This window comes from Tasmannia lanceolata, unplaced genomic scaffold (assembly GCF_043159265.1).
Source record: "Tasmannia lanceolata isolate RefF3 unplaced genomic scaffold, GAP_Taslan_0.1 ptg000005l, whole genome shotgun sequence".
Lineage (NCBI taxonomy): Eukaryota > Viridiplantae > Streptophyta > Magnoliopsida > Canellales > Winteraceae > Tasmannia > Tasmannia lanceolata.
In genome coordinates, this window is record NW_027518682.1 from 9,243,996 (window position 1) to 9,265,845 (window position 21,850).

General features: G+C 39.7%; 1 protein-coding gene across 1 annotated transcript; it reads left to right on the plus strand.

The window, feature by feature from the left end:
• Nucleotides 1-513: 513 nt before the first annotated feature.
• On the plus strand, nucleotides 514-20,912 carry LOC143877393 (noscapine synthase SDR1-like). The gene is made up of 4 exons (XM_077379407.1): nucleotides 514-803; nucleotides 18,527-19,063; nucleotides 20,274-20,466; nucleotides 20,540-20,912. Exons 1-4 carry the CDS (start codon nucleotides 680-682, stop codon nucleotides 20,694-20,696), a joined length of 1,011 nt encoding a protein of 336 aa, XP_077235522.1. The 5' UTR covers nucleotides 514-679; the 3' UTR covers nucleotides 20,697-20,912.
• Nucleotides 20,913-21,850: the final 938 nt, after the last annotated feature.

Here is a 21,850-nt window from a genome sequence, read left to right on the forward strand (position 1 = left end):
ACGAGCCGAGCCGAGCCGAGCTTGGCCAGGCTCGGCTCGGCTCGTTAAGCTCAAAAGCTCGGCTCGGGTTCGAACCAGGCTCGGCTCGGCTCGCGAGCCTTACCGAGCTCGGGTTATATTAAGTTCACACCCCTCATATTCCCTGGACAGCCCTATCTAATGTAATTTGACTACTTTTTTTACACTATGGGGGTGGTCCAAGTAACAAATGGGGTTCCAAAAATGAAGTGACATATTTTGCCTCCCATTTTCACTCTATGAACAGCCCTTTTAGTGTATATATTAATATATAATATATATATATATTTAAATATATTAAATTCTTAACGAGCCGAGCTGAGCCTGGCCTAAATCGGGCTCGGCTCGGCTCGTTAAGGATTCGAGCCGAGCGAGAGCGAGCCCGAGCCAAAATTGACACCTTGACACCCTTAAACCCCAACCCCAACCCCAACCCCCCCCCCCCCCCCCCCCCCCCCCGCCACATACCTTAAATGGGTGTAGATTTGGCAAGTTACATAAGGTGGCCAAGATAGTTGCCTTTATTCAAGCACTGACCATGATTCTAGAAACACCCAACCTAATCCAATTTTATTTGGAAGAAAGAAGACCTGCTCCTTACAAAGGAAAGTTCTGTTACTGAGAAAAGAACAAAGAGAAGAAGAAAAGGGAAGGCTTTTAAATGGAAGGAGAGAAGAAAGGAGTGGTGTGTGTGACGGGAGGCGCAGGTCACTTAGCTTCATGGCTGATCATGAGGCTTCTTCAACATGGTTATTCTGTTCGGACCACTGTCAGATCTGACCCAAGTACTGATCTTTTCTATATTTTCGTTACTTTCTCTACTTTCAATGTTATTGCTTAAGCTATGTTAGAGTTTTGTTGTTTTTTCCTTGTTTATAAAACCCGTTTTTACCATCTATTACTCTACCTGATGGACAATCCATAGGCAAAAATAGCAGAAATAGAATGATCTTGGCTGTTCGATCAGTGATCTTCATATGGTAGATCGATCTGTATAACTTGTTGGGTCCACCCAAAAGTAGTTTGTGTACTGAAATTGAATTTTGGGGTGATTGGGAGCATCTGATCTGAGCCATTTCTGGACAATTGCTCATCCAAGACACGGCCGCCGACAGAACAATTGTGACGGATGCGGTCGAAAATAGATGAATGAAATGAAATGGAGAGGGAGAGCAGGATTTTATTTCAATAATAAAATCAATTTGTGCAACAGTGGCAGGATATAGATGTTGGTTAGAATGAATTAAATGTTGGAAAATTTGTTGAGGGTACTGTTGATGATAGAAAACAGAAACTTGTTGCTTCAAGGCGTGATATCACTTTCCTTAAGACAAGATTCGCCCCCACTAGTAGTGTGCAAAGGGGATCCGCGAATTGCCTCCAAGATACAATGAAGCCTAGTAGGGAAGCCCTACTAATGTCTGATGACGCGTAGCACTAGCGGAATCAAACCCGAAATGCCCTTCCGAAATCTCAAGCCTTAGAGAAATCTCTAGATTCTGTTTCTGCAGAAAAACAGTATCTAGAACAGTAAACAAAAGAAAAACAGTATGTAGAAATACTTGGGGATTTTTGTAGGAGTGTAGAAGAGAGTGTAAAGTCTGTCAGAATTGCCAATTCGATTTCTATATATAATGACTGAAGTTTGCACATTTTTATAGACCATCTGGTGTCTTTTCAGTGTGAAAAACACCTCTACAGGGCACCTTTCCAGAATGTTTGAAATCTGACCGTTAGATCGCACCCATTGATATTGAATGGTCCTGATGATTCTAGAGGTGACTGTTAGTTTGAGTAAAACCTCTCTCCAACCCAGTCATCGTTAGATCAACCATCTATGGTGTGGATCGCACCCCCTTGGCACATGACCGTTGGGGGAAGGGACACAACCCATTTGATCACACCCTTTGACCGTTGGAGTCATGGGCCCGTTGGGCCGACCGTTAGGCCCGAACCGAAGCCCAACCCAACTGAACCATTCGGCTTGATGGGCCTGCGAACCATTTGACCCACCCATCCGACCGGTCCACCTTCATCTTGATCCAACGGTGCAGATCAAATCTGAAAAAATTAAAGGCTCCAATCGCTCCTCGCGACGTTGCGTACATGCGAAGTGCAAAGTGCGCCTAAAAAAGCGCCAATAAAGCGCCACTATGCGCCCTATAGCCCATTGCCCACGCCACGCGCGCACGCGCGTGCGCGTGTGCGAACGGTGCGTTGCACCGTCCCGCGGGTCCAACCATGGGTTCAACCCAATGTGCAATCAACAAGAGTTAGAAAAGGTAATGCTTTATAAGCCCTTCTCTTTCTTTTCTCTCATCCGATGTGGGACTATCTTTTCAACTACACTTCTACATCCTTTTGTAAAAGCAAATATTTCCAAGAAAACATTTTATTTTTCCCAAACGCTTTTGATAAAACATTTTCCAAAACACTAAAAACATGTAATATACATGATTTTGAAAATGCAAAATCACTAACAATCCCCCACCATTTTCAAAAAAAAAAAAAAATTTCTCATCAGGCTTGGAAATCTTATGCATAGATGAAGGTATCTCTCGATTTGAACCTTCACTTAGTGAGGATATATCAAAGTTAACCAGAATTGCATAGTAGACGTATATTTGAACTAGCTATTCTATATGATTAACCGGATACGTCTCACACACAAGATTTCACCTCTTTGGGCAATTTCTAAAACCGACACATGTACTGGCCTTGTGTCTATATCTTGGTTTCATGAGCGCTCTAGAGACTAGCCAGGTCTCATAGGAAGCGGCACCACTTCCACACTCACATAGGTAGGCTTATCAAGAGTGCCCCTGTAACTAAAACACTCCAACACTATGTTATAAGCCTATTAAGAGTTTAAATACTCAGCCTTCTCCTTTTAAACATTACAGGTACCAAGCACTTTACCTTGGGATGGCAAATAATACAGATTATAGTGCTTGCAATCACTCCATATGATGTACTTGGACTCATTGAACTCAAGACTTGATGTTTATTCAAGTGTTGAGTTGATGTTCCATCATTGGTGACTATTGGTTAATGGCTTTAACCCCATCCCTAATGATGTTTTACACACCAGATCTCTTACAAGAGCTTTAGTGAATGGATCGGTCAAGTTTTGGCTCGATCTCACAAAATCAATAGTTACTACTCCATTAGTAAGTAACTCTCTTATAGCACTATGTCTAAGTCCTATATGTCTGGACTTACCATTATAAACATGATTATATGCCCTTGATAGTGTGGCCTGACTATCACAATGGACATAAATCGATGGCATTGGTTTAGACCATAACGGAATTTTCAATAACAAATTCCGAAGCCATTCCGCCTCTTTACAGCATGCTGCCAGAGCTATAAACTCTGCTTCCATAGTTGAAGTTGTTATGCATGTCTGTTTCTTAGAGGCCCAGGAGACTGCTCCCCCACCAAGGGTGAAAATCCACCCACTGGTTGATAAATGGTCTATACGCTCAGTTATCCAACTAGCATCAGAGTATCCTTCTATTACAGTTGGATACCCACTATAACATAAACCATAGTCTATAGTTTTCTTTAAATATTTTAAAACTCTATAGACTGCATTCCAATGAGAAAAACTAGGATTACTGGTAAACCTACTAAGTTTACCTACAGCATATGCTATGTCTGGCCTAGTACAAGTCATAGCATACATAAGACTACCAATTACACTAGCATACCCTAGTTGAGAGATAGTCCTGCCAGTATTAAGATACAACTTTATATTTGGGTCAAAAGGTGTTGAAATTGGTGAACATTCAAAATGGTTAAACTTTTTGAGAACTTTCTCAATATAATGTGATTGTGTTAGAATAAGACCATTATCCTGTCTTATGATTCTAATACCCAAAATCACATCAGCTTCACCCATATCTTTCATATCAAAGTTTTGAGAAAGATATGATTTAGTACTTTGAATGCTTTTAATATCGGTACTAAAAATTAACATGTCATCAACATATAAACAAATAACACCTTTGCCACCCTTAAATTTACTGTATATACATTTATCTGACTCATGTATCTTATAACCATTTGACACTAAGACTTTATCAAATCTTTCATGCCATTGTTTAGGGCCTTACTTAAGCCCATACAAAGATTTGATAAGCTTACATACTTTATGCTCTTGGCCTGGCAGAATAAATCCCTCAGGTTGTTCCATATACACTTCTTCATCAAGTTCACCATTTAAGAATGCGGTTTTAACATCCATCTGGTGAATGTGAAGTTTGTATATGGAAGCAAGGGCAATCAACACTCTAATGGTAGAAATCCTAGCAACAGGTGCATATGTGTCAAAGTAATCAATACCGGGTTTTTGAGTAAACCCTTTGGCAACTAACCTTGCCTTAAACTTTTCTATGGTCCCATCTACTTTGATCTTCTTCTTGAAGATCCATTTACATCCTATAGGTTTAGACCCAGGTGGTAGATCAACCAAAATCCAAGTTTTATTACCCATGATAGAATCCATTTCGTCATTAATTGCTTCTTTCCAAAAAGCAACATCTTGTGACTTTATGGCTTCTCCATAGGTTTGAGGGTCACTTTCTATGCTTAAGTTTAACAAGACAGAACCTTGGAGTTTTTCCCTTGTCCCTTATACCAGGTAGGTTACAAAGTCAGGGCCAAAACTCATATCCCTTTTATCTCTTGAACTTCTTCTTATTTTACTAGGTTCACCAACTTCTGTTTGTGATTCTAAAGGATGATCTACAGAAGTTGTAGGTTCAATTTCTTTAGGAATTGAAGTGAACCTATTTTCATAGAAAAAGGCATCTCTAGATTCAATTATGGTATTGACATCTATTAAATCATTAGGTTCTATAACTAAGAACCTATAGGCCTTACTGTGACTAGCATATCCCAAAAAGATACACTCAATACCCTTTTCACCTAATTTTCTTAACTTAGGTTTAGGGACTTTAACTATAGATCTACAACCCCAAACTTTAAGGTAACTTAAGTTTGGTTTTCTTTTCTTCCACAATTCATAAGGGGTTATATCAGATTTCTTACTTGGTACCCTATTCAAAATGTGACAAGCTGTAATATTAGAAATCAAATCTTTTTGATTTCCTAACGTGCATAGCATGTGCAGAGCAATTCTATTCCCTCAATCACGCCATGTGCAGAGCAATCATTTCGCCATCTAGTTGATGTTAATTAATTTTATATTCTTCTCCCTTTTGACTTACTTGTATATATATATATTAGGACTTTGGCATCAATAAGATACAAAGAAGAAATTCGGATTCATTTTTTTATCATGGTATCAGAGCATCCAGGCTCTTGAAATCATCCCTATTTTTTTTTCTTTTTCTTGGTTAGGAGAAGTCTTGCACCCAGTTCGGTGCATCCACACTTCACTCCTTCATTCCTTTTCTATTGATCCAATCACCAATCTGCTGTTTCAACCCAAGAGAAACACCTTTCGTGTCAGTCATTCTATTGACGGTCATTCCGTTGTTCCCTTCGGTGATCACTTCATCACCCACCTTCGGCAGTCACTTCCGTTTTTCCTTTTCGGCAATCAACGAAGATGGCTCCAGAAACTAATCAAATCACTACAACTGAAATGGGTAAGACCGATGATTCTCTTGGTCCTTTTTATTTACATCATTCAGATAATCCTGGAACAGTATTTGTATCTCAGCCATTAACGGGCGAGAATTACAATACTTGGAATAGAGCCATGATCATGGCTCTAAAAGCCAAAAACAAATTAAGTTTTGTTGACGGTTCAATTACAAAACCATCTAATACGACCGATTCAAATTATGCTCAATGGAATCGGTGTAATAGTATGGTCTTATCATGGCTGCTGAACTCATTATCTAAAGAAATTGCCACAAGTGTTATTTATGCTGATTCGGCCCATGAAGTATGGCAAGACCTTAAGGAGCGATTCTCCCAAGTCAATGCTCCAAGAATCTATCAAATTCAACGGGAAATCTCATCCCTTACACAAGAACAAATCTCTGTAGCAAGCTACTTTACCAAATTAAAAGGACATTGGGATGAGATCGCCATTCATAGGCCACCACCAACCTGTTCTTGTGGTGCCATGAAGAAATTGATGGATTATCAACAGGAAGATAAAGTAATGCATTTCTTGATGGGGCTTAATGATTCTTATGCTGCTATTCGCGGGCAAATCCTTCTTATGGATCCTTTGCCTTCAATCAATCGGGTCCTTTCCCTTATACTCCAAGAGGAACGACAACGTGAAGTTGCAGCATTTGTTCCTGTAGACACCCCATTTTGACCGGACCCAAGTTCGCTATGCTTGGGAGAAACCCCATCCGATCATTTCCGCCATGTTTCGCATTTTTCCGTGAGAGGTTGAGAGAGATTATTCATAAGAATCCAAGCGAGGGAGAATTTGGACCCGTTTGGTGGGCCCGCATTGAACATTTGTTTAAAATTCGAATCAACCGAGGGCCCACATTGTGGGGCCCACGTTGTGGGGCCCGCGTTGTGGGGCCCACATTGTGGGGCCTCAGTAGGGCCTCTTGTGAGGCCTCTTATGAAGAACAATAATGATGGATTCTCCACTAAAGAAACATGATGGGCCCTCCACTAAGAACAATAATGATGGATTCTCCACTAAGAAACATGATGGGCCCTCCACTAAGAAGAATGATGATGGATTCTCCACTAAGAGGGACAACATGATGAGCTCTCCACCAACACATCTCTCTCTCTCTCTTTCTCTCCCTATATATATCTTCCTTCCCATCCATAAAAAAGAGGAGAAAATGAGAGATTTATCTTCCATTATCTTTTTCTCTTCCATTATCTCTTCCAATCACTCCCTCCAATCCCTTTCCCTATATTCTTCTTCCATTATCTCTCCCAATCACCTCCCAATCCTTCCCTCTAAGAGAAAGTGAAGACGGCGGAACGGATCGGCGGCAACATTTTTTTTGGGGGTTTTCTTTGCTAATTGAAAGGGTAAGACAAAGCGTATATCCGAGGATTACTTACCCTAGAGACAAGGAGAGCTAGCAAGGTTGGTATTCCAAAACCCTCTTTCATATATCTTAAACTAGAAGCATGCTAGGATTGAATTTGTGATTTATTTTTATTTTTTTCTTATTGTTATTCAAAATATGTTTTTTTCAATCTCTGAGTGTTTTGAACATTAAGAAGTGTAGAAATCTGGAATTTCGAAGAATTTTGACTTCGTTTTGACCGTAATTTGACCTTTTGAACTTTACCCTCAAAGGGGTAAAATTCTAAAGATTGAATTTAAGAAGATGTCAACATAGATCCAAAATCAATGAAAATTTAAACATAACATAATTGTAAGATTTTGAATTAGTACGAATTTCTTTATGAATTCTTGATTTGATTTAAAGGGTTTAAAAATTCATTTAACTCTAGGGGTATTTTTGGAAAAAACCAATTTTCAAAAACTCTATAATGTTTTCAAAAGTGAAATTTGGATGAGATGCAAATTAAATCTAATCTAATCTCCCGTGAATTTTTCAAGATTTTTGGTTGCTGTTGGATATTTGTTTATGATTTTTTACGTAAAATCATGCATGCTGTATTAAATCTGATAAAAATAATAAATTGCAATGAAAACTTCTGAAAATATTTGTTTGATAATTACTACTGGAATTACATGTTTTCATAAAGTTTAAACTGATTTGGATTTGATTTACTATGTGTTTCTTTGTTAATTCATAATCTGGATGGATATTTGTAAAATCGTAAATTAATAGTAAATCATTTTTAAAATTTATGAAACTTTTACAGTAATCCTTTCTTATTGTAATACACATACTATAGAAATTTCATATTGTTTTGAATTGATTTGCTATACGTTACTGTGTTAATTCACAATCTGGACAGAAACTTTCAACATTGAAAAACTAATAGCAAACCACATTTAAAATCTATGAAATTTTTATTATAATCTTATATAATTAAGGAGAAGTTACTGTAAAAATTTCATCTTGTTCTGAAAAGATTTGTTATATGTTGATGTGTAAATCTACAATCTGAATTGAAACCTTTTAAAATCCTTGAGTAAATTGAATTAAAATCAAATTGTTTTAAAAATTTCCAGATCATAATATTCCATCACATATTCAATCATTAAATTATCAAAATAGAAACCTTAGGAATCATTGATTTCCTTTGTAAAATCCTGATGCTGTGATTAGTTTGTATGTTTTATTTTCTCATCACATTTACTCAAACTTAATCTAACAAAACCTGAAGGCATCATAGATTGCGCGAACTTATTGCACACACTTACATCACTTGCATCTAAACCCCTGCATCTCACATGCACACACGTCCTATTTTAGGAACCCGGAGTGTTATCTAGCATGGTTGACTGGGATTTCATCACCTGGTGCCTCTGTGCTAGAGAAGCATTCCACCCTTAGCCTAGTACCTTTATGGTACATAAACGGATCTCTTGTTCACGTACTGATACGCCGGACACTGGTACAGTATATCGAACATGGATTCGCGCTAAGGGAACTCTTGGCCTTACCCCTAGATTAACCCACACATGCATGTAGTATACGAACACATGTGCATCACGTGTGTGAGCCTAGTTTAGGATATCCTACCCATTTGTGTCTAGATTAGGCCGTAGTCCATCTTCCAATGGCTACGATCGGTCCTAGGTACACAAACAAAGTCATGAGTCGAGATCCTTTCTCCACTCCGCTAGATTAGGGTTAGGGTTGATGCCTTCAGGTAATACTGATAAAATGTGTGAAGATTAAAAAACTTTTCCTTTGGGGTTAGGATGTAAATCCCATTCATTTCCAAAGATCTCATAGGATTAGTCATTCATGATCCATCCGTTGAAAGCAATCTTATGCTATCTCATCTCATCTTGATCACAGATTTTCAATCTTCTATTATATGATTCGATCGCGTTTCCATATCTTTTAGAGAGTCTTTTGACTCATCTGTCTTTAGCTGTTGTCAGTGGAGTCTTTGACTCGTGTTTTCTTTTCCTTTAGAGAATCTTTGACTCATATATCCTTTAGTTGGTGTTAGTGGAGTCTTTGACTCGTGTTTTCATCTCTTTTAGAGAGTCTTTGACTCATTTATCCTTTAGTTGGTGTTAGTGGAGTCTTTGACTCGTGTTTCTTTTCTTTTAGAGAGTCTTTGACTCATTTATCTTTTAGTTGGTATTGTTGGAGTCTTTGACTCGTGTTTCTATTTCTTTTCGAGAGTCTTTGACTCACTTCGTTTTCTTAGTTGGTATCATTAGAGAGTCTTTGACTCATTTGTTCTTTTGTGATATTACCAGGGAGTCTTTGACTCGTTGGTTCTTCCGTTGGTGTTATTTGGGAGTCTTTGACTCATTCCTCCTTTAAGTTGTAGTATTAGAGAGCCTGTGGCTCATTTGTCTTCTTGAGTGCTGTTAGTAAGGAGTTTCTCCATAGTCTTGTTGTCATTTCTTCTTCTTTGGAGACTAGCCCAGTCTCATTATAGCTTTGCTTTTTGAGATCATAGATCATTTTTGTTGTCATCGATAGTCTAGTTTGCCTTGTTTAGGGGTTTCCCCTATTTGCCCTAAGGTTTGGTCCTAGGGTTTTGCTTTGTGTTTTCCCTTAGGTCTTTGACCAAAAGGGTGAAAACTCTTTACTTTAAAAACTTTTGAAAAACTTTAAAAATATGAAAAACAACTGAAAAACCTTAAAAAGCCTAAAGTGTTGAGTGTTTTAGAATCAGTAATTAGGAGAGTTTGTTTCGAACTACGTTGGCTTGATCCTCTTCCACGAGGTACGTAGTGCAGCTTGGGATCCACATCCCAAGTCCAGCCAAACCTTTAAAAATAAAAATTTTAAATCTTTCAAAGTTACAAAAATATTCAAACCATTTTCAAAAAGATCTTCCTCTAGAGTTAGGAGTATGTCCTAGCTGTTTAGGTTGTGTTCTAGAGTTAGGAGTTTGTCTTGATTTGTATTGATATGGTATGTCCTGTCGTGTGAGTGTCCCTAGAGTTAGGAGGCCTCGAGTCGATCGGTTAGACATTTAGTCGAACCGATGGCTAGACTAGGCATATAGTCATCCCGTGGTTTTCATTAGGTTGCACGGCCTAGTTACACATAGGATTGTAGGAACCACCTGCATTAGCTTAAGGCTAATCAATCTGCATTTAGTTAGGGCATATAGGATGTCCTAAAATCCACCATTCATTGGAATTTAAATAATAGTTCAAGAAGCTTTAATAACTAGTCCGGTCTTTTAGATCGAGTCTAGGATAGAGGTCTAGGTGTCTTAGACATCATAATTTTGAATAGGGCATCGAACTACGTGGGCTCCGATTCTTCCCGAGGCCGGGATACGTAGCGCAGCTAGGATGGATGGCCATTCTGGTCCGAGTCCAGTCTTGCATTAGAGTTAGGCATGTCACCCATAACCTAGCTTTGCTTAGGTGACACATTTTCATTTTATGTGTTTATTTCTTCATTCTCAGGAAATGCATGCTTAGGTAGACGATTCCTGAGGATTGTTTCCATTTCATATGATTTTTACCCAAACTTCTTTGGAGTTAATGAAAATGGCATAAGAGACCAGGTGCTTGCACTTGGGCGAATTGGGGGTGCTCTTTAGACCTTCCCCATTCGTAATCAGGCACGAACCCATATATATTTCTGGTTATCCTTTGCACAGAGGATTTGATTTTAGGGTTCCATGGCATGTCCATGGATGGCGACTCTGAGTTATTATAGGTATGTCTCGGTTTCGAACCCCGGTTCCGGATCAAGACATATCCCTTTTTTTTTATATCGCCACTCGTGCTATGCTGTGAGGGTGGCATCCGTTTCGAGAGTTCCTTGGCAGAGCTCTCCTTCACATCGTGGAGATCTTAGAGGATTGCTGTGGGGACCTCGCGTCCCTCGCCGCACTCGTCCTCTCCGGATCGGGGTCCACAGTTCCCCAATCCACAGAAGCTGCAGCCTTACTCGTAAAAGGAAAATTTAATAACAAAGCCATTAGATATGATGATCGTGATCACTGGGATAAAGGGAAGAAAGCTCAAGGATCCAAAGGTGACCGACCCAAGTGTGATCATTGTGGCTGGGTCGGGCACACCATTGAAAAATGTTACAAGATTTACGGGTATCCACCCGGCCATCGACTTCACAAGGAAAGTAATAAGCCACCCTCTTCCAATCAAGCGATGATTGTGTCTAATGAAAAGCCGCATAAGCTTCCTTTCACTACTAAAGAATGTCGCCAACTTTTGGATATGCTTCATGCTCGTCAGCTTCATGCTCCTCGGCCCATGGCTCACCTGGCAGGTACTTCACAACCAGGAACAAATCTCTCAGGTACCTCTCTTAGCTTGGCCTCATTTAATAATTCTACACCATGGATACTTGATACAGGAGCCACCGACCATATGGTTAGCTCTATTTCACTTTTGTCCTCCATCACTTCCATCGGAACCACCCCTGTTAAACTTCCTAATGGGAATCTTGCATCAGTTTCACATATTGGGACCGTGCTATTGTCACCATCGCTTGTATTAAAAGATGTGCTTTGTGTTCCATCTTTTAATTTCAACCTTATATCTGTTAGTAAGCTTACCCAATATTCCAATTGTTCCATAACTTTCTTTTCTGATTCTTGTGTTATTCAGGACCAGTCCTTGAGGACGATGATTGGAGCGGGTAAGGAGATGAATGGCCTTTACCATTTCTACCTCCCAAAGCCGACAGAATCTCATTCAGCAGCTCTTGTTTCTCCCTTTGATTTATGGCACAAGAGGATGGGACATCTTTCCAATAATCGCTTGAATTTTTTAGCTAAATATGTTTCAGATATTTCTATTTCGCATCCTACACATTGTGATGTTTGTCCTCTTGCTAAGCAGACTCGCCTTACTTTTCCTTTGAGTACTATTTCTACTGTTGAACCATTTCAATTGATTCATTGTGATATTTGGGGTGGTTATCGAGTGGCTTCCCTTAATGGTGCACACTACTTTTTAACCATTGTTGACGACTTTACTAGGTGCACGTGGGTATTTCTAATGCGACATAAAAGTGAAACCCGTCAACTACTTCAATCCTTTTTCGCCTTGGTTGAAACTCAATTTGGCTCCAAAATTAAGCAGATCCGAAGTGATAATGGGCCTGAATTTGCCATGCATTCTTTCTATCAAGAAAAGGGAATTGTTCATCAACAAAGTTGTGTTGCCACTCCACAACAAAATGGAGTTGTTGAACGAAAACATAGACATCTCTTAGAAGTTGCTCGAGCCTTAAGGTTTCAAGCTCATTTACCACTTCAGTTTTGGGGTGAATGTCTTCTCACAGCCACTTACCTCATTAACCGCACTCCTACACCCATCCTCTCTGGAAGAACGCCATACGAGGCTCTCTTTAATGTTAAACCCTCTTACTCCCACTTGCGCATTTTTGGTTGTCTATGTTACGCTAGCTCTTATGCTTCGAATCGTTCCAAATTTGATCCTCGCGCACGAAAATGTGTTTTTCTTGGATATCCACATGGTCAAAAAGGGTATAAAGTTTTTGATCTCAACACTCAAACCCTTTTTACCTCTCGGGATGTTATTTTTCATGAAGACATATTTCCTTATCAGTCTCGCAAATCCGATTCCTCATCACTGGTTCTACCTCTTCCATCACTAGATCTGGTTGACCATTCCGCTTCACCAGATCAAGTTAATCCTTCCAATTATCCTTCTTGTCCACTAGAGACGACTCCTACGCCTCATGAACCCTTGGCATCAACTCCTGCACCTCATAATCCTGGCCGACCAACACGTGATCGCCATCGCCCTACTTACTTGCAGGATTATCACTGTGAGCTTGCCGTTCATCCCTCTCCTAATCCGTCGCTTCCCTCATCGGCCGGAACTACAGTAAGCACTAATCACCCAATCTCTCATTTTCTTTCTTATGATAAACTCTCCTCATCTCACCAAACCTTCTCTGTAGCTATCTCTTCCATTGTAGAACCACAGTTTTTTCGGCAAGCTGTTCAAGATCCACAATGGTGTGAGGCCATGGCTCTTGAAATTCAAGCATTGGAAGCTAACAACACTTGGACACTCACCTCCTTGCCGCCTGACAAGAAACCCATTGGCTGCAAATGGGTGTACAAGGTCAAATACAATTCCGATGGGTCTGTTGAACGCTACAAGGCTCGCTTGGTAGCAAAAGGATACAATCAAAAGGAAGGATTGGATTACCATGAAACATTTGCCCCGGTTGCAAAGCTTGTCACCGTTCGATGCTTATTAGCTATTGCAGCGATTCATAATTGGCATCTTCACCAGTTAGACGTTAACAATGCATTTTTGCATGGGGACCTTGACGAGGAAGTATACATGGAGATTCCTCCTGGGTTTGCCCGAAAGGGGGAGACTCGGGTCTGTCGTCTTAACAAATCTTTATATGGGTTGAAGCAAGCCTCTCGACAATGGTTTGCAAAGTTTTCAGCAGCTCTTCTTGATGCTGGTTACAAACAGTCCACGGCCGACTATTCCTTGTTCACTCAATCCGCTGGGACTTCCTTCACCGCAGTACTTGTATATGTCGATGACCTCATTCTTGCAGGCAATGATTTGAGTTCCATTAAAGCTCTCAAAAATTTCCTTCATACCCGCTTCAAGATCAAGGATCTTGGTCGACTTAAATTCTTCTTAGGTATTGAAGTTGCTCGCTCTCGCCAAGGTATTTGTCTCTCACAGCGGAAATATACTTTGGAAATCCTGGATGAAGCCGGTCTGCTTGGATCACGTCCCGCAACATTTCCCATGGAGCAGAATCTCACCCTCACAAACGATAAGGGGACATTACTTTCTGACCCCTCTCACTATCGTCGTCTCATAGGCCGTCTCATTTATCTCACCATTACACGGCCGGATATCATTTATTCTGTCCAAATTCTTAGCCAATTCATGGACAAACCACGCCAACCACACCTTGACGCTGCTCATCGCGTTCTCCGTTATCTGAAGCACACACCCGGACAGGGCATCTTACTCTCATCCTCTAGCTCCCTTCAACTTACTGCCTTCTGCGACTCAGATTGGGATCGTTGCACAGAGTCTCGACGCTCCATTACATGCTATTGTGTTTTGTTGGGTGCTTCTCCAATTTCCTGGAAATCTAAGAAGCAATCTACTGTTTCCCGCTCATCTGCCGAAGCCGAATATCGAGCCATGGCCAGTACTTGTTGTGAGATTACATGGCTAATTCATTTATTGCAAGATCTTCAACTTCATCACCCACAACCAGTTGTTCTGTTTTGTGATAATAAAGCTGCTTTACACATAGCCGCCAATCCCGTTTTCCATGAACGGACGAAACACATTGAAATTGATTGTCATATTATTCGTGAGAAAGTCCAATCCGGTTTGATCCGCACAGCTTACATCTCCACTGCCCATCAACCAGCGGATGTATTTACCAAACCTCTCGGCGCATCTCAATTTTATTATCTCATTCGCAAGTTGGGCATTCACAATATCCATACCCACCTTGAGGGGGAGTATTAGAAATCAAATCTTTTTGATTTCCTAACGTGCATAGCATGTGCAGAGCAATTCTATTCCCTCAATCACGCCATGTGCAGAGCAATCATTTCGCCATCTAGTTGATGTTAATTAATTTTATATTCTTCTCCCTTTTGACTTACTTGTATATATATATATTAGGACTTTGGCATCAATAAGATACAAAGAAGAAATTCGGATTCATTTTTTTATCAAGTAAGGCTTCACCCCAAAAACTTTTATTTAAACCAGAATTAACAAGCATAGCATTAATCATTTCAGTAAGTGTCATATTCTTCCTTTCTGCTACACCATTTTGTTGTGGTGTATAAGGGGCAGAAGTTTCATGGACTATGCCTACTGATTCACAGAAATGAGGAAAGTGATATTCACCACATCTATCTGATCTAAGACATTTAATGCTTGTTATACATTGGTTTTCTACTTCAGTTTTATAAATCTTAAATTTTTCTAAAACCTCATCTTTATGACTAAGTAGATAAACATAACAGTACTTAGAATAATCATCAATAAATGTAACAAAGTACTTTTTACCTCCCTTTGTGGGAACGCTATGTATGTCACATACATCACTATGAATTAAATCTAACAAGTTAGAAGTTCTATCTACTTTAGGAAATGACTTAGTGATTATCTTGGTTTGCATGCATGTTTTACATCTATCTACTAAGTCATTTTCATATTTAGGAATTAAGGTTAACTTAACCATATCATTTATTTTCCTAGTATTTACATGTCCTAAACGATTATGCCATAAAGATAAAGAAGAATCCAAAACATAAGCAAAGACATTCACTTTATTGATATTAAGTTTGAACATCCCTTCATACATATATCCCTTCCCAACAAAAGTACCCCCCTTAGAAAGAATGAACTTGTCAGATTCAAATACAAGTTTGAAGCCATTCTTGTTGAGAATGCTTCCAGACACTAAGTTCTTTCTAACTTCTGGTACATGGTAGACACCGGTTAGAGTGAGTCGCTTGCCGGATGTGAACTCAAGTTCCACCTTGCCCTTCTCTTTGACTTCTGCTGTCGACAAATTTCCCATGTATAACACGCTTCCATCTTCAACTGTTTCATAAGTTGAAAACAGGTTCCTGTCTTTACAGACATGCATCGTCGCACCAGAGTCAATCCACCAATCATTGCCATCTTCAAGCATATTTGCCTCTGAAATCATGGCGACAAACTTTTCTTTGTCTGTTGGTGCACCCGACTTCTTATCCTTAAGAAGTCGGCACTCACTCTTGTAATGGCCTGGTTTGCCACAGTTGAAACAAGCACCCTTTCTTTTCTTATTCTTATTAGTATTCTTTTCAGGGTGTTTGTTTCTCTTCCAATTGCCTTTTCTTTGTTGGTTCGAATTCTTGACATTTTCCACCAAATGGATCTTAGAGGATACAGTTTCATTTTCTTTCTTGTCTCTGATTCTTGACTCTTCATCAATCCTGAGGCATTGAGCCAAGTCTTCAATAGACATTTCCTCTTTCTTGTGTTTTAGACTTTTTCTAAAGTCTTTCCAATTTGGTAGAAGTTAGTCAATAATTGACGGGACAATGAAGGAATCATCAAGAAGGATGCCTTGCAAATGAATTTGATTAATTACATGTTGTATTTCATGTAATTGATCAATAACAGACTTATCATCTACCATTTTAAAATTTAAAAATTGACTCACAGTGAATTTCTTGCTACTGGCATCTTCCGCCAAGTATTTGGCTTCAAGTGCATTCCAGATTTCACTTACTGATCCCATGCCTTGATATATGTCAAATAGTGTATCTGACATAGCATTTAGGATGTGCCATTTGCAAATGTAGTCATCCTGTTCCCACTTCATCCTTGCACGAGCCTCCGCCAAAGTTTCATTTTCATTTGCTGACGGCTTTAGAGTAGTGAGAACATGGACCACTTTGAGTGATGTCAAAATGAAGTGCAACTTCTTCTGCCAGCGCTTGAAATTTCCTTTGTCGAAACGTTCGAGTTTGACAAAATCTTGGGTCATTTGACGAACTGAATAAAGTGCCATTGAAACAACAGTAGTATAATCTTGTCTTAAGATTGTTGGAAAATTTGTTGAGGGTACTGTTGATGATAGAAAACAAAAACTTGTTGCTTCAAGGCGTGATATCACTTTCCTTAAGACAAGATTCGCCCCCACTAGTAGTGTGCAAAGGGGATCCGCGAATTGCCTCCAAGATACAATGAAGCCTAGTAGGGAAGCCCTACTAATGTCTGATGACGCGTAGCACTAGCGGAATCAAACCCGAAATGCCCTTCCGAAATCTCAAGCCTTAGAGAAATCTCTAGATTCTGTTTCTGCAGAAAAACAGTATCTAGAACAGTAAACAAAAGAAAAACAGTATGTAGAAATACTTGGGGATTTTTGTAGGAGTGTAGAAGAGAGTGTAAAGTCTGTCAGAATTGCCAATTCGATTTCTATATATAATGACTGAAGTTTGCACATTTTTATAGACCGTCTGGTGTCTTTTCAGTGTGAAAAACACCTCTACAGGGCACCTTTCCAGAATGTTTGAAATCTGACCGTTAGATCACACCCATTGATATTGAATGGTCCTGATCGATTCTAGAGGTGACCCCAGTCATCGTTAGATCAACCATCTATGGTGTGGATCGCACCCCCTTGGCACATGACCGTTGGGGGAAGGGACACAACCCATTTGATCACACCCTTTGACCGTTGGAGTCATGGGCCCGTTGGGCCGACCGTTAGGCCCGAACCGAAGCCCAACCCAACTGAACCATTCGGCTTGATGGGCCTGCGAACCATTTGACCCACCCATCCGACCGGTCCACCTTCATCTTGATCCAACGGTGCAGATCAAATCTGGAAAAATTAAAGGCTCCAATCGCTCCTCGCGACGTTGCGTACATGCGAAGTGCAAAGTGCGCCTAAAAAGCGCCAATAAAGCGCCAATAAAGCGCCACTATGCGCCCTATAGCCCATTGCCCACGCCGCGCGCGCACCACGCGTGCGCGTGTGCGAACGGTGCGTTGCACCGTCCCGCGGGTCCAACCATGGGTTCAACCCAATGTGCAATCAACAAGAGTTAGAAAAGGTAGTGCTTTATAAGCCCTTCTCTTTCTTTTCTCTCATCCGATGTGGGACTATCTTTTCAACTACACTTTTACATCCTTTTGTAAAAGCAAATATTTCCAAGAAAACATTTTATTTTTCCCAAACGCTTTTGATAAAACATTTTCCAAAACACTAAAAACATGTAATATACATGATTTTGAAAATGCAAAATCACTAACATTAAAGAGGGAAGGAGAGACTGTTCATGTAGAACAGCCCCACATGACCGTTTAGCCATCACAATTGATTTACAATCAAAGTAAATCATAGTCGATTCACTATGATGTGGTAGAGTATTCGGTTGACACGGCTGAGTACTCAATCGATTCGGTCATAACTTAGGAGAGTCAAAGGAGTTTTGATTGAATTTGTAGGGCAAAACATGGACTCAGACAAAAATGCTGCCTAGGTAAAAAGGAGTCAACTTGGGGGAATCCATGATGAAGCAGGGGAGTTCTGAAACTATGCACCCACCAACGTTCCAATTCAAACTGATAGAAAAACCATTTATTTAGTTACACATAGATTGGTCTACATGACTTCCTTTTTGTCACTTTTAGTCAAGATGGATTAATATAGACCAATGCCAGCTCTAATGATTTTGATTTGTGAAAATTGAAATTCTTGTCAGTTTAATTTTTATTTTTTTTGAGAAAACACTGTACTTTTTGTCTCGAAATAGAGCTCATTGCAGTGTGCAGTGTGTAGTATCTCTAGATCTTTACTCTATATTGAATACCGGGATATAATTTACATATACAATAATTCTTTGAAACCCAAGTTAAGTGCTTTTATTTCTTTGTTTTTGATTTCATATTTCTCCACAACAGATTTCAATGAAGACACCAGCCACCTCAAAATTCTTCCAGGAGCATCAGAAAATCTCGAAATCTGCAATGCAGATCTCAGTGTGCCAAACAGTTTCGATGCCATCATTGACGGATGCATCGGAGTCTTCCATGTTGCTCATCCCACCAATGTTTTTGTTGACTCAACCGAATCTCAAGACAGTGTGATCAAGATTGCGGTAGATGGAACTCTAGGCATTCTCAAAGCATGCTCCAATTCTAAGACCGTGAAACGTATCATCTATACTTCTTCTGTCGCTGCCCTTATGTTCAACAAAAGCAACGAGGATCTACAACAAGTTGACGAGAACGTGTGGACTGACTTGGAGTTTTGCCGGACCCATTATGGTCATGGCTCTACATACTTCATCTCAAAGACGTTAACCGAGAAGGCAGCTCTAGAATTCGCAGAAGAGCGAGGGTTGGATCTCGTTACGTTGCTTCCTTCAATGGTCGTTGGGCCATTCCTCATCCCATACTTCCCTCTTTCTTTCTATACTGCTCTGGCTTTGATTCGGGGTATATTTTATCTCTCACTTTTGTTATTGATTTATTGCTGATACCAGTTTCTTTCTTTCTTTTTGAACTCAAGCTGGCACCTTAAATTTTATTAGTATGAAAAAAATAGTACAATAGGGGGACATGCCGCCTATACAATGAACTAAAGAGTGCCTCTATAGCTAGCAATTCCCAATGCATCACAACAAACCATACCTCTAGTCTCCCCAGGTAACTATTTCCACGAATTAAGAAGTTTGTTCTTTTTGTCTTTAAAAGCAAAATTCGCTAAAGAGTCCGCCGCTTGATTACCTTCTCTGTATTGGTGCGAGATAGTAGGATTGAGAAGTGTAAATAAGTGATCAATTTCTTGCCAAAAATAAAGAATCGACCAGGGAGTGTTACCCTTACCTCGGATGATATTGATCAGGACTTGACTATCTGATTCAATTCATACTTCCTGAATCCTCAGTCATACTCATACAGTATCTTAGAGCATCCAGTAAAGCTCTGCACGCAGCCTGCATATTGGTGCCTACTCCATTGTAGTGAGAAAATGCTAGAATCACTTTTGCATTGCTAAGCCGAATAAATCCTCCTCCTCTTGATTCACCTGGGTTACCCTTAGAGGCCCCATCTATATTCATCTTGAAAGATATTCCTGGTGGCCTTCTCCAACTCACCCAAACACACTTAGGAGGAGAAACTCTTATTGGTGGCCTTCTCCTGATTCACTTTTGCTGATTCCAGTTTCTTAAGTTCAGGTTCTAACAACTATGGAGTCAAGATCAGTAAAGCCATATAAGAGAGAAAATTCAGCAATCTTATATAACGACAATGCTTTGTTCTGTCTTATTTGAAGTTTAAATCTCAAGATTTCAAGGAATGCAGTGGTTATCTTTGTGTGTATTTTCTTTGGTCCTTTCTTTCAAATCTTAGTCATTGAATCGAATCTCAAGGCAGGGTCTTACTCAACTAACTCAGCAATGTTACATGATATTACCTACTTTTGTACAGAGTGTTAAAGGAAGTGTGCTTGAAGTTTTATATGTTAACTCTGCTAGAAGGAGTGTTGGACTTGTGGTTTAGTTGTTTAGAGAACAGAGAAAGAGAGTTGCATAGATTGCTCCTTTGATTCCTTATTACCAAATTCCCGTACGAGTTTTACTGGATTTGTTCATCTTCTACTCTTTTTCAAGCATTCTCTGATTTACCTTACCTTATGTTTCAGGCGATCGGGATCAATGCAATTTACTCAAGAAGACACCACTTGTGCATATAGATGATGTGGCCTCTGCACAGATATTCCTTTTCGAATGCCCAGAAGCAAAGGGCAGATACATTTGTTCGTCTCTGAGCATCCCAATTCGTGGCCTGGCTAAATTTCTTTCCACCAGATACCCAGAATTTGAAATCCCACCAGAGTAAGGTTCTCTCTTTCCTCCCTGTTTTCTTTTCTCCCGGAAGATGATGATTTGGAGTGTTTAATTTTCTTAGCTTATTGAGGGAAGTGGAAGAGGACGAGGAAGAGCCCATTCGACTCTCTAGTGAGAAGCTCTTGAATTTAGGATTCAAATTCAAGTATGGCCTCGAGGAAACGTATGATGGGGCGATTAAATGCTGCAAAGAGAAAGGTTTTATGCAACTATCTTAGTAGAGATTGAGCATGGACCTTTGTGCTTCTTTTTTTTTTTTGAATGGTGGACCACTGGACCTTTGTGTTTTGCTGTAGCTGATTTCTATCAAATTCTTACGCATTTCAGACCTATTATGGGAGTAGGAAGTGGATTCATATGAAATTTACAATGGAGCTTCAATTTCTTATAATAAACTAATGACTTATTGAAATCTTATTCTCTGCATATGCAAATTAATTGTGACATTAGATGTGAAATAGCATACATTTAAGAGATGATCGAGCTGATTGCTGTGATTAAAAACAGAGGTAACCATTGTCCCAACCGATTTATAAAAATTGTCAGTTTTCAAAAAAAAAAAAAACGAAGGTAACCGAGGCTAATGACAGCTTTGTGAACCCTTGATGACCTCTACATCAAAGCCCTTGCCCATGAGTAATAAAAATGCATGTCAATTTCCTTTCCATTTCAACCTTGATTGTGTGGTTTTATTCCAACCTTCTGCTGTAACATAACACAATATAGTCTGTACTAATTTAAAGGAAGAGAATTGTGAAATGTTGGCATTATATTTGCACTCGTGGCCACTCTCTTTTAACTGTTCATTTGTATTAAAGATCCAATCTGGAGCTCAGTTGATGAACAATCATCCAGTAGGCACATGGTGGCTTGCCCCCAAGATTGATGAGATTCGGGATTTGGTGAGAATTTTACACCCTTCTATTGTACACAGGAGGAGAACGGCGAATTTTGTGGCGGATTCTTTAGCCAAAGAGGGTGTTTTTCGGGATCGCATGTTCTGCGAGACCCACATATCTGCTCGGATGTGATTTTACGCTTTGTTTTCTCTTGGTTGTTCGGTATTTCTGACCGATTCTGGGGACATCTTGTCCCTGTTGTACTATTCGTTCTTGTCAATGGAATTTCTTTAACTTGAAAAAATAAAAATTTTAAAAAAAAATCATCCAGTAGGCACAGTATTTGAGTCCATCAGTTCAATTTCACTGATGGATTGTTTGTAATAATACATAAACTTATACAATATGAAATCTTGGAAACTGAGTCCATCAATAACAAAATAAGGGAAGAATTGGAAAGAGGCCAGAAAGAACAAAGTGGTTGCTTCTAGGAACTCCGCCATAGCTCTGAAGAACTTGAATTCAAGCTTTGA

What these genes read in the sequence shown, in the direction of transcription:
- LOC143877393 (XM_077379407.1), top strand. Translation starts at nt 680, where the DNA reads ATGGAAGGAGAGAAGAAAGGAGTGGTGTGTGTGACGGGAGGCGCAGGT. An exon ending in CACTGTCAGATCTGACCCAA is followed by an intron (nt 804 to 18,526) that starts GTACTGATCTTT and finishes TCTCCACAACAG; the next exon opens with ATTTCAATGAAGACACCAGC. An exon ending in GAATTTGAAATCCCACCAGA is followed by an intron (nt 20,467 to 20,539) that starts GTAAGGTTCTCT and finishes TAATTTTCTTAG; the next exon opens with CTTATTGAGGGAAGTGGAAG.